The following is a 13,334-nucleotide window of genomic DNA, read 5'->3' on the forward strand; positions in this document are numbered from 1 at the left end:
CCCCCAAACAGTGGGCAACTCCTCCATGTGGTTGATCTCCTAGGAACATCCCTGCAATGTTCTAAGATCCTAGTTTCTAGGCATCTAAATGTTCCCCTCTCATATTATCTGCCACAAGAACATTCTAAAAGGATAAACATAGGAAGAGTTACAATTGATGAAGGACTAATTTGAGAAATCTGTCAGTTTATCTACATGATCAGGGCAGAACACAGTTAGGGCTATTTACTAAAGTGAGAATTTGAAATGAATTTGTAATATAATGTAGCTGAAATGGAAGCATAGCTGACAGATTGTTTTCAGTTCAGCTATTTTGACGTTAATTTTGAATTATCAGTTTAGTAAATAAACCCGTATATACTAGAGTATAAATCGCCCCGAATATAATTTTACCACAACAAAAACTGGGACACTCACACAGACATACAGACACATTCACTGACAGACACATACAGACACACACATACTCACAGACACGCACACTCACAGACAGACACATACAGACACACACACACACACACACACGCTGACAGACACACTAATTGACAGACAGATACACACACACACACTGACAGACGCACACAAACACTGACACAGACAAACACACACATACTTTTCATTATTGCTCCTTACCTTATGGAGCCAATGTAGGGCATTTCACTGGGGTCCTTCCTGCTCCTCACTGCTCCCTCGCGCGGTTTAGTGGTGCCGAATACGACGTCATATTCCGGCGCCTGGCTGCACTTCAGTCAGCGTGCGCGAGGTAGCAGTGAGGAGCAGGAACACTGAGCTCCCTCGCGACCCTCCTCCCGCCCGGCCGGGTAAGTGTTAGCAGAGTAGGTACTTGCAATAGAGGGAAAGCAGGTGCCTACTCTGCTATAACACTGAGCATACACTTACGGCTCAATGGGCCGCAAAATGGTCCTTGTGGGCTGCATGCGGCCCATGGGCCGCGAGTTTGACATGCTTGCCCTAGGGCACTATAATTATATAAATTTACTGAAGTGGTCATGGTGGAGTCCCCTCTCTCAGTTATAAAATGTTTTCTAACTTTTTAACAAGGTGCCCACAGTTCTTCCCCTCTCTCTTTGCTGCTATGGCAAAGCTTTCACATTAGCCCAAGCAACACAAAAGTAATAGGCTGAGAGAGTCAGTTGAATGCTTTTAGTTGGTCACAGCTGCCCAGAGCTGGTATGAATTGGTATTGCTGTCCTAACAAATATAACTTAAAGGGACACTCCAGGCAGCTAAACAAGTTTACCTTCAATTAAAGGAACACTATAGGGTCAGGAAGACAAACATGTATTCCTGACCCTATAGTGTTTAACTACCATGTAGGTGGCTTGCACCTCCTTAGCCCTCTTATAAAAGTTTAAAACTCACCTTATTTCCAGTGCCGTGCGGGTCTGCCGACGCTGACTCCGCCCCCTTTGTGGCATCGTCAAAATGGACAATTTTTAGCCAATCCAAAGGTTTCCCCTATAGGGAAAGCATTGAATTGGGTAAAATTGGCACGGGGGCAGGGCCAAATGCTGTTTTGGACAATCACGACCTCCTCATAGAGATGCATTGAATCAATGCAACTCTATGAGGAAAATTCAGCGTTTCCATGCACAGCGTGGGGACGCTGAACGTCAGTGCTGCTTTTTCAGCAGCAGTGACCAAGGAAGCACCTCAGTGGCCATCTAAGTAGTGGCCACTTGGAAGTGTCCCTAGAGGCAATGAAACACTACCTTTTCTCTGAAAAGGCAGTGTTTACATGAAAAAAGCCTGAAGGGAACTATTATACTCACCAGAACAACTACATTAAGGTGTAGTTGTTATGTTGACTATAGTGTCCCTTTAAGGCCAATACGCTTAAAATACCTGTGGTTTGTTTCTCTAATTTCAATTCTGTGTAGTTTTCCTGCAGTGCTGTAAAATGTTTTGCTGATTTCAGTAACTCAGCCTCCTTAGCCACCCCCTCTCACATTTCAACATGTTCCTGATTACCAGTCTCTGAAAGAAATGTACCTTTTGCAGCCAATGAAAATAGAGGAATGTCTTATCTAGTGTAAGGAATGCTCACAGCACAGACTGCACTGCAGCTAGAGCCCATATGTGCTCCATCCCTCCCTCCCTGTAATGCAAGTAATACATTCTCTTCCAGCCCGTCAGTCAACCTACCTACCCAGTGTTAACCCCTCCCCTACCAGCCAACCTTTCTACCCAGTGTTACCCCTTCCCTGCCAGGCACTGTCAACCAACCTCCCTACCAGGTGTTAGCCCCTTCTCTGCCAGTCCCTGTCAGCCAATCTCCCTACCCGTTGTTAACCCTTCCCTGCCAGTCAACCTCCCTACCCAGAGTTAGCCCCTTCCATGCCAGCCAACCTCCCTACGCAGTGTCCCCTGCCAGTCCCTGTCAGCCAACCTCACTACCCAGTATTAACTCCTCCCCTGTCTGAGTGCCAAGGAGGATGAGGCAGGCATTGTGGGCATGTGTTTTACTGAGTGAAACTCAGGCACACCCAGTAAGGCATGTCATTACGGATTCTCAGAGAATCAGTGAAGCATGGCCATTGGTGGACGGACATTGTGGGTGTGTCATTACTGATTCTCATAAAGAATCAGTGGAGCATTGCCATTGGTGGACAGTCTGGCTGAAATACAGGATGCAAGGAGAAAGCAAATGGGGAAATGACATGTAATCACACGAGGAGCAGCAAATCTGATCATAGTAAAGATTAAAACATGTACTTCTAAAGCTTATTTTTACACTATTTAGGAGGGATATGCATTTTTTCTTTTACCTATACAGTTGCTTTAATATTAAAGTATTTATAGGGTCTGGAGCACAAATGTGTATCCCTGACCTTATAGTGCTAAAACCACCATATAGGTGGCTTGCCCCCCTTAAAAGGTAATACACTTACCACACAAGACGATACACAGCCCACTTTCATATGCAACACACAATACTACAAACTGTTCACACACATTGACATCACAACACAGCCCACATATGCACAAATACAGCCCTACAAAGCAGTTGCAACACCCATAATTAACACAAGCAGCATACAGCCACAAACATACACGTTAAATGGACACTATAGGCACCCAGACAATGGGTTAATAAGACGGCCTAGGTGCCATGCCCTTTCCTGTCCTGTCGAGCCTCGGAGAGACCAGTGCAGCAAGGGAGAAAATGTGAGTAAACTATTTTCACTTCCTTTAATTAAAAGAAATATAAAGAAAAAATAATCAGGACGGGTACACCAGACACTTCAGATGCTTCTTATGGCACAGTGCTGCTTAAAGGTAGTTTACCCCTGCTCTAGACAATTGATAAATGACTAAAGGGGGCAATAGGCAGTGTTAAGAACTAAGGGGATGCAGACCTTTCAACAAGGACATCTCATTTTTTTTCTTTGTTTTACGATTGTGCCATTCTGTTATAACCTACAGTTACATATGAATCCCATAAGAAATAAAAAAAATTATCCAAGGGTATGCAAACTTTTGAGCACAATTGTATACAAAGCAGTATTTTAGGAAAATTATAAGAGAAGTTAGGAGAGAGGCAGAAAGAGTTAGCATATGATAAAGACTAAAAAGAAGGAATTAATAAAGAGCCCCTTTACAAAAAGTTTGTGGACAGAAGGAAAAGGTTAACATAAAGCTCTTGACTAGAAAATTCTAAATTAAGAGTTGGTGACAGATTCATTTCAAAACACGCTGCAATATGAATGTGTTATACATTTCTTCTAATGATTGGATATGTGGCAGGTTCTGAAATATCTCTGGTAGATACCCAGTCGGGCTTTGCCAGAAAGCTGTGTCCTCTAAGATCATATTGCTACGAAATCATGCTAACAAGATATGTGACATGTTCATTTACTGCGAGGAACAGCATTCCCTGGAATCAATCTGATACCAAGAAACTAGCTTAGAGAACATCAAAGTACTGGAAGGAAGAATAATTAATAAGAACTATGATCATAAGTAAAGATGAATGGGTGGAAGATATATAATTAAATGAGCAATATACGGTTAGTAGTAAAAAGATGTATTTGTGACACGATAGGAACCCCCCCTCCATTCCCCTTTCCTCCTCCACCCCAGGTCCCTGGGTAATATAAAGGGTCAAATAACCCATTTACCTAACACTTACCTAACTCCAGTGGCTATGTCCCTCGGCGCTGGGGTGGACTCCTGCTCTGCCAACGTCAGCCAATATGGTAAACCGAACGCGCATGCACAGTGATCTTATAACGTGGCACAGGCGGTGTCTTACAGCGCACCGGCTCTGGGGGTTCAAGAATTGAGTGACTGGCAGAAAGGAAGCGCGCAGCACTCCTTCATGCCAGTCACTCAGTATAGCGTGGTCGAGAAGAGCAGAGCTGACCACAGTACAGAAGCTTCAGTTTCCTGTACTGAGCACTTCATGTCAGTCTGGCTGGGTACAGGGATCAGAAGCCTCTGTACCACGGTCTGCTCGTCCAAGCTACAAGAGAGGTAATGAGACACACCAGGGAGAAGAGAGGACCACTAAGGAGGCGTGGGACGAGGCACTAAAGGATAGGGAGGGAGAGAAACACTAAGGGGGGAGGGGAGGGAGAGAGAGAGTTGAGACGACCACTAAGGGACAGGGAAGGAAGGGGACAGGTAAACTAAGGGAATATCAAATTAGGTAGTTATCTACTAACCTGCTGAAAGATCAAAATAAAAAAAAAGCTTTTCTTAAAGGGACACTATAAGCACAAAAACAACTTCAGCTTAAAGGGACACAATAGCAGTGGCGGATCCAGAGCCTAATCTCGGGAAGGGCACTTGTAGATTATTTAAAGAAATAATCCATGCACAATAACCACTACAGCTATATGTAGTGGTTATGGTGCCGGGACACCATCACAGACTAAGTAGTCAAACCGTTTAAGAACAGTTTGACAACTTACCTAGGGTCTGCTGGGATATGGGGTTGTAGTAGGGCATAGGAGCAGTGGTGTGTGTGAATGGTGCCATGTGTGAGGGGTGCAGTGTGTGTGAAAAGTTCAGTGTGTGTGTGTGTGGGGGGGGGGGTGTAGTGTGTGAATGTGTAGGGTGTGTGGGGCTGTGTGTATGGCAATGTGTGTATGGGGGGCTGAGGAGGTGGGGACTGTGTGTATGGGGGGCTGTGTGTGTGGGGGCAGTGTGTGTGTGGGGGGGGACAATGTGAGGCAATGTGTGTGTGGGGGGGCAGTGTGTGAATGTGTGGGGAGGAGGGTACGGGAGGCTTTTTTATAAAAAAAAATATTTTTAATATAAATAATTGTATGTACCTTTACTGAGGGAAAAGGGGGGACATTTCTCGATCCCTGGTGGTCCCAGTGGTGAAAGTGAACTCTAGCCGTAGCTCCAGGGCTAGAGTTCACTCTCGCAAGATCCGGAGCGTTGCCGTTGTAACCGTGGCAATGCTCTGTGCTCGTGAGAGTAGGACCCGGAGGAGCTGCAGGCTGAGCTCTCCCTCCCCTGCCAGCTGCCAGCACGGTGCCTGCGGACCGGAGAGGGAGATCTCTGATCTCCCCTCCAGTCCTTAAAGACACCCAGCAGGGCTGGAGCTTGGACACTGCCAGCCCTGCATTAGCTGGCAGGGGAAAGTCCCGTTGCCCCTCCCCCCCCAGATCCGCCAGTGCACTATAGTCACCAGAACAACTACAGATTGTATTTGTTCTGGTGAATACAATCATTCCCTCCAGGCTTTTTGCAGTAAACATGGTCTTTTCAGCGAAAATGCAGTGTTTACATTAAAGCCTAGTGATACCTCCAATGGCCACTCGTTATATGGCTACCAGAGGTGCTTCCTGGGGCAGCTGCTAATTCAGTGTCTCCACCCTCTGCATGCAGACACTGAACTCTCTTCATAGATATGCATTGATTCAATTCATCTCTATGAGGAGATGCTGATTGGCTAGGACTGTGTTTGACGTGTGCTGGCTCTGTTCCTGATCTGCCTCATTGACCGTCTCAGATAATCCTCTGGGGATGCATTGTGATTGGCTCAGACCATCACTTCTGATGAGGTTAGCAGACAGAGGCAGTAGCTTCAGACTTGAATACAAGCAAGATTTTACTATATTTAGGGAGGCAAGAGGGGGCCAGGTGGTGGTTTTAACACTTTAGGGTCAGGCATACATGTTTGTGTTCCTGACCCTATAGAGTTCCTTTAATAGAGTGGTTTTGGCATATAGATTTTGTCCCTGCAGTCTAACTGCTAAATTATCTGTCATTTAGAAGTTAAATCACTTCTCTTATGTAGCCCTAGTTCCATCTCTCTGCATGTAACCTACAAAGTCTCCCAACACATTGCCTGTAAAGAGAGATCTAATATTTAAACTTCCTTTAGAATTACTTATCTTCTTCTCTTAATAGTCTGCTACAGCCTACAGGAGGCTCCTTTGTGTGACTAAATTAGCAGAGCAGGCGATACAAATTTCTAAGGTGAACACACCATGCTGATTGAAAAATAAAACAATTTTTTCATGTAGACTGTGAGAGTCACCGGCAGAGCACTTGTGGCTAGGGATGCATAAAAAGAAACTAACGTGATTTAACTTCTAAACGGCCGAAAATTGAGCAGTGGCTTGCAGGGTCATGATCTGTACACTACATTAAAATTGTTTAATTAAACTAAAGTTGATTTGATGCTTAATTTTGGTATTTCAGATTAGTAGCTGGTTCCCTAGTTTATTATCCTTATAAATGGAGCCATTTACAATTATTAGCTTCATTTTTTTGTTCTCATCTATATAGATGAAGGCAGCCCTCCATCGATTTACAGACATGACATCTGTAAATCGTGTGAAAATTAACTGCTGATCCCTGGTTTATAAAGCATTTCTCTGCTAAAGAATTTGTTAATTCTGTCACTGTGTATTTTATTATGGAAAAATATGTTTGCTTTATTCATGTATTTAATAAAAACCTTAAAAACGACATCTGGGAATTTAATATATTGATGACAATATCTTCGCTAGGTTAGATACAATATTTAGTTCATACAATGTGCTAGCAAAGATGACTGCAAATATATAAATTAAAGGAACACTCCATGAAACAAACACTACAGTGCACTGTAGAGGTTATGGTGCCTTGGTGCATCCCACTCCTCCAATTTTAAGGAATTAAACCATTTTAGAACAGTTTGACTTCTTACCTTGTGTCTACCAGACACTGCTTCCCACCTGCTCTATAGCTCAGTGGAAGACAGAAGCTCCTATTTGAGACTAGCAGATTAGCTGAGAAATCAGCACTGGCAGACTTAGTTCAGGGAAGAAGGGTCCTCCAGCAAACTTAGAGATTATGATACTGGGTGGTGGGGGTTCTTTAATTTTGTACTCCACTGATATTGGATCAGTGCCTGTGCTATAGGATACAGCATTCTGTATTGTGGAGTAACATGGATGTTCCCACAGCAACCTTATACCTGCAGTGTATTCCTTTATGCCAGACTCTTTAAAGTATTAATGCATTTTTGTAGCTCTTTGTGACAACAACAAATTATAAGTAATATTCAATTAAATGGTAAAATGTAATAGTTGCATGCCAGGGAGTAATTCTTTAAAAGGTACTTTAATAATATCACACTAGTACGATCATATACTTGCATTCCATTTTATTACAAATGTAACAATTCATTGGTACAGATACAACAAATAGCTATACTGTAGAGCAAGGAAAGGCAACCTTTGGCTGTAGAACATTTTATCTATGAAAATAAGACTTGGTTAAACAAATGGTCTAATCAAACATGATTTTTAAGGTTTTAGTTTGTCAATAACTTCATGAACCAAGCTCAACAGTTCACTAAAATAACCATCGGTTTCTCCAGACTTTTGTTCTTCTGAGACAAACTCTTCATATTCTTTTTGAAAAGAATGCAAAATGCTGTTCAAGTTATGATTTGCTCTGAACTCATCCTTGCAAACAGTTGTAAGCACGGATACCAATTTTAAGACTTTTTCTCGAGCGTCGTTTTCTGGCAAATTAATAAGATTAATAATTACTGGACACCAGCCTTGTTCAGTCATGGTACCCATTAGACTAATTTGACTATACTGCTGCATTTTTTCTTCAATATGGTCAATATTGCTTTCTTCGTAGAGCAGCAAGGTTTCCATTATTAAATCGTATAACAAAGTAATTATTCGAACAAACAGAGGTTCTCCATTTTTTTCCCTAAATAAGTTTTTCAGTACTTGAAGACCACCCAACTTGAGGAATTGGTGCTGCGCATAAGGAAATTGGCGCAGCAATGAAGATAAGGCATAGAGTGCCTTTTTTTTCACCGAAACGGATTGTTCAGTTGCCAAAATCACTAAAAGTTTCTGAAGTGCTCCACCTTCAAATGCTTGAATCTGGACATTGGGGTTACTAGCTAGAGCTGAACCAACAACAAATGCAGAATGTTCTATCAAGGAAGGTTCTGTGCTGTTTAGACTATTGATAAGAAGTTGAAGACCTCCAAGCTTGTGAAGGTCTTGTGCATTGTCCACCTGATGAACATAATATTCAAGTTCATAGAGAGCATCTAATTTTTCAGCTAAAGTAGACATAGAATGGTTAAATCTATTTATTATTCTAGTCATAATATCAAAATCTGTCTCAATATTAATATTCATTTCCGAAAATTCCTTTTTCAGGATATCTATAGGGCGAAACCGTTGTTTTAAATCTTCAACAGTCTCTAAATTCTTGGGTTTTTGTTCCTCCTTGAACTTAGCCAATGCTTCTTTAAGCTCTTCTTTGGTATAGATGCCTGAATCAGTAGAAGACTTTGATACCTTTCTAGTGATGCCTGTGTCATATTTCTCATCTAGAAGTTTGGCTTCGTTCTTTCCTGTCTGTAAGTTTAGACGCATGTGCAAGCCTGCAGGAACAGCTTGACCCGGTTTCACAACTTGCCACTCATGAGTTGGATTGAATACTTCCTGATCCTGAAGGTCTTGCTCATCTTCATCCTCCACTACAGCATCTGTATTGTCATCAACTTCAACAGTATCTACGATAATTAAAGAATTTTTTACATTTTTGTCACTCAAGCTCCCATGTAAAATCAGTAGTAATAGAAGACCAACCAATTTTAAATTATTGCTGAAGGGATGTAGCAGATCCATAGCTCGTCTTTCCACTCAAGAATCCACAAGAAAGAATATCCAGCATAAATCAATGATGCAATGTTCCTCCCACAGAAAAAAAGTATCTTGAAAGCACTTCCAAAGAATATGTGGACTATCCAGTTCAGTGATCAAGTACTTCCACTAGTGTTTCTCACCAATAAATAGCACACTGTGAAGTTAGAAAAAAATTACAATGGGTAGAAGGCTCAATTATAAAAACTGTTATCTAAGGCATAGATTCAAAGGTCAATTGCTTGAACCAGTTTGTATAATGGTTAGCAAAGATCAAAACGGAATGCTTCTATTGCTCAATATATTGTAACATAGAAATGATTTAACGACATGACCCCTTAAGGACACATGACATGTGTGACATGTCATGATTCCCTTTTATTCCAGAAGTTTGGTCCTTAAGGGGTTAAATCTAAGCAGGAATGATCTTTATTTCTAGATGCACACATGTTCCCTAAGTGAGCCTGCAGCAATTTAAACTATTTCAAAACACGTTTAATTAAATCACTAGTCGCAAAGACTTTATTTAAGGTTTAACGGTTATCAATTATTTTAAACTGTGTATTCAAGTTTCTTGTCTGTGTAGTGTCTGAATTTATTTTTTTTACTCCCATCTTCTATGTGTCTTGTTTTTTTGGCATTTTTACTCCATTTAGTGAAATGGCCTACGTGCAGTGGCCCTTTCATTTTAAAGTTGCTATTTTAAACATTGGCATTTTGTAGAAACAACAATGTTAAACACATCTCTAGTGGCTGTCTTTCTGACAGCCACTAGAGGTGTTTACACTGCAATAAGCAATTCAAACATGGTTATTAAATCAAATGCTTCTAACAGCGAGTGTTTGACGCACATGCGCATAAGCCTCTCAATGCTTTTAGATGGCTGAGATCATCAAGATTGATGATCTCAGCCAGAAAGGTGAGTCAGCAGGATGAAGAGCTGTGCTGCGATGGCTAAATGGTGAGTAAAATGCATAAATACAAAACAACATACATTTCCTATAGTGCCAAGCTAATTTTGGGGAAATTCATGAAATAAATCCATATTGCAAAAAATTGACTGAGGCACACAAAGCCTAATAGGTCACTATAAGCACCGTAACACCTTTGCATCATTGCAAACATTATGGTGAAGATTGTATCTTGAACCTATCCTCCCTGCTAATATTGGCATTTAAAGGCAGATATTTATGTAAACTTGTGCAAATTCAAGCCAGCCCCCTAGCACTTACACGGCCAAGAAGGGGTTTTCACATTTTCCTTTGCTCTGAGCCAGTCTGTGTAAACTGAGAGCAGGCATGGTATGGCTGCAAGTATATAGCTGTAGAGTAGGAAAATGTGAAATTGTTTTATTTAATATGACAAGAGTGCATTTAGTTGAATTTGCAATATAGGTTTAAAAAATAAATATAAATAAATGTTTCTAGTAAAGAAAAAAAGACAACTTTTTAATTTTAGTTTAGAACACTAATTTATTATTGTAAGTTTATAAAAAAAAAAGTGTAAAAAAAAAAAAAACCAGTGGCTAGAGAATTATGGTTAATCAAAGTCAACCTGACTTAAAGTGTCCAAGGAGACACTGAAACTAAGTTTTGTGTGGTCTTACCTTGTTCTATAAAGCAAGGTAAATTGTGTAGTAGCATTAGACGTCCATGTAAATGATCAAGGTTTTCTTGCACAGGAAACTGAAGAGGAACAGTCAGGGCAAAGCTCTCACATCCAGCCTGGAACCGATATACAAATTCTCTCTCTGTGTAGCACACTTTAACTTTTCCTGGTTTCATCCTGTGGGTAAGAAAAAAATTGTTGTTATGTTCAGCAAGTGAAACTGTTAAAGTTGTGTTAGATTAATGTAACTTATACAGGGTACTAGTAAACTGACAGCAAATATATAAATTAAATGTTATATTTACTTAATGTGTGTACCATTCAATAAGGCCAAGCACACTAGGTATTGTAGGGATGGCACAATGGACCCAGAGCTTATCCCATGCTTAAACGGTTTATGGAATTTGTAGTTAAGAACTCAGCAGCAATATAATAAACCAGGTGGGATAGCTGGGGCTCCAGCGAAGAGCTTCTCAAGAATATGGAGAGTAGAACAGTATGTGCACACAATAAGATATTTGCACTAGTTGAGAAGAAGATATAGCGTTCACTTCTGTTAACTGAAAGAAAAGGGGTGACTTTACAGTTACCACAATTCTTGCAATCTGGTGAGTTTATAAGTTGTTATCATTATTAATTGAGATTATATATATATATATATATATATATATATATATATATATATAGCAGACCAGTACAATAGAGGGAATACAGCCAATGGGTATGGGTGGCATGTGGGGTGGGTAGTGATGGCAAACCTTTTGGTTTGTTGATAAATCTTGGGATGGATGGACATGTAGACAGTTGAGCTCTTTGCACCATAATAAATGCCATACGCTTATGTTGTGATGTTGTTAATGATTACTGAGTGCCATAGTAAACAAAGTACACAAGTGTGTGTGTAATGCCAAGGTTAGTGTTGATGTGTAGTTATAAATAAAATCCAAACCAATGCCAACCATCAGAGAGTTCCTGCTTAGCATTCAGTAGCCTGCTGTAAAACATTTAAATAGGGTTGACTGTGGATCGTTTATATTTATAATGAATATTTGAAGTTATATAACATGGTTTAGCACATGACACAGCATATCTCTTGCAAGGTATGTCCATGCATACACATGTATTGTGGATGCACAAAACTGTCATATAGCTGCTTTAAATATTTGTAAAATTGCATTGGTATAAGTTAAGGGGAACTTTATGCCAAAAATGCACGTTTGTGTGTATATATTCAAAAGGAATGATTAGAAAAAAATAAAAAGTTAGAAAAAAATAAAACAGAACTTCCTCTGTCATTTCCCCTTCTCAGGGAACTGCCTGTGGGAGGACTTTACTGCTCTCCCTTGCCAGTTGAATCTTCTTTTTTTCCCCTAATCTATACAATTGCAAGCAAATCCACAAGCACAATGTATAGATAAAATTTCATGACAGCGTAAGTAGTTTGGAGAATGATAGGTACCATTTAAGAAAAAATGTTTTTAAAAAAAATGTTTCATTAAAACATCGCTGCTTGACTGGAGTAATCCTTGCTGGTATAGACCCACCTCTTAAAAAAATTAAATATTCAAAAATAAACTTTTTTATTTAACACTATTGCCAGGTTCTGATGGCAGCACAATAACGTCACCCCCCCCCCCCCCCCCCGACCCCATCACTTCACCTTGACCCTTTGAAAGAGTAGGGACATCGAGGGCAGTGCATGCAGTCAATATGCCTTGGGTGTGGACGATGTAGTTATTTTATGCACAGAATTCAAGTTGCTGCCGTTAGTGTAGTTAATATTTCTGTAAGTACAGAGTTTCATACTGAAACACTTCACTTTCAATCTCCTTACCATGACCACTTTCAATCTCCTTACCATGACCACTTCAAACCACTTACCTTCTATTCCACTTGCTGCTCCACCCCTACCTGAGATCATCATTACTGACAATCCAATGCTTCTCTACAGGGAAGCATTGGGGCTCCAGCACATATGCAAATGATTGCTATATTGCACCAAAGAACATCTACTCATATAGATACATTAGTTTAAGCCTCTCTATGGTAAGTGTGAAGATGCTGAGCGTCAGCTCTGCAAACATTAGAAGACTGCAACAGGAAGCACTTCTAGTAACTGTCTGATTGACAGCCACTAGAGGTATCCTTAGGGATAAATGTTAACACCCCCTTTAGTCAGAAAAGGCAATGTTTACAAATTGCAGGGAGAAACAGAAACATTAAAGGAGCACTATAGGGTCAGGAACACAATCATGTATTCCTGACCTTATAGGGTTAAAACCACCATCTAACCACCCTGTCCCCCTCACGCCTCCCTAAAAATAGTAAAATCTTACTTGTATTCAAGCCTGAAGCTGTAACTCTGCATGTTGTTTGCCTCAGAAAAGCAAGCTGTCTGCTGACATCAACAGAAGTTGTGGCCTGATCCAATCACAGTGCTTCTCCATAGGATTGGCTGAGACTGACAAGGAGGCAGATATGGGGCAGAGCCAGCACAATTCAAACACATCCCTGGCCAATCAGCATCTCCTCATAGAGATACATTTAATCAATGAATCTCTATGAGGAAAGTTCAGT

The 13,334-nt window shown here is 40.7% G+C and overlaps 2 protein-coding genes across 3 annotated transcripts in view; both read right to left on the reverse strand.

Annotated features, from left to right (window-relative positions):
* The window catches only part of FERRY3 (FERRY endosomal RAB5 effector complex subunit 3), an 85,864-nt gene that overhangs the window by 59,563 nt on the left and 12,967 nt on the right, over positions 1-13,334 (reverse strand). For both annotated transcript variants that reach the window (XM_063445386.1, XM_063445387.1), the window contains exon 3: positions 10,756-10,934. In XM_063445386.1, coding sequence (XP_063301456.1) covers positions 10,756-10,933 — 178 coding nt within the window. In that variant the 5' untranslated portion in view covers position 10,934. The remainder of the gene's footprint in view (positions 1-10,755; positions 10,935-13,334) is intronic.
* Positions 7,617-9,318, reverse strand: SIL1 (SIL1 nucleotide exchange factor). The gene has a single exon (XM_063445385.1). The coding sequence runs from the start codon at positions 9,132-9,134 to the stop codon at positions 7,776-7,778; it is 1,359 nt and encodes a 452-aa protein (XP_063301455.1). The 5' UTR covers positions 9,135-9,318; the 3' UTR covers positions 7,617-7,775.

This window comes from Pelobates fuscus, chromosome 3 (assembly GCF_036172605.1).
Source record: "Pelobates fuscus isolate aPelFus1 chromosome 3, aPelFus1.pri, whole genome shotgun sequence".
Classification (NCBI taxonomy): Eukaryota; Metazoa; Chordata; class Amphibia; order Anura; family Pelobatidae; genus Pelobates; species Pelobates fuscus.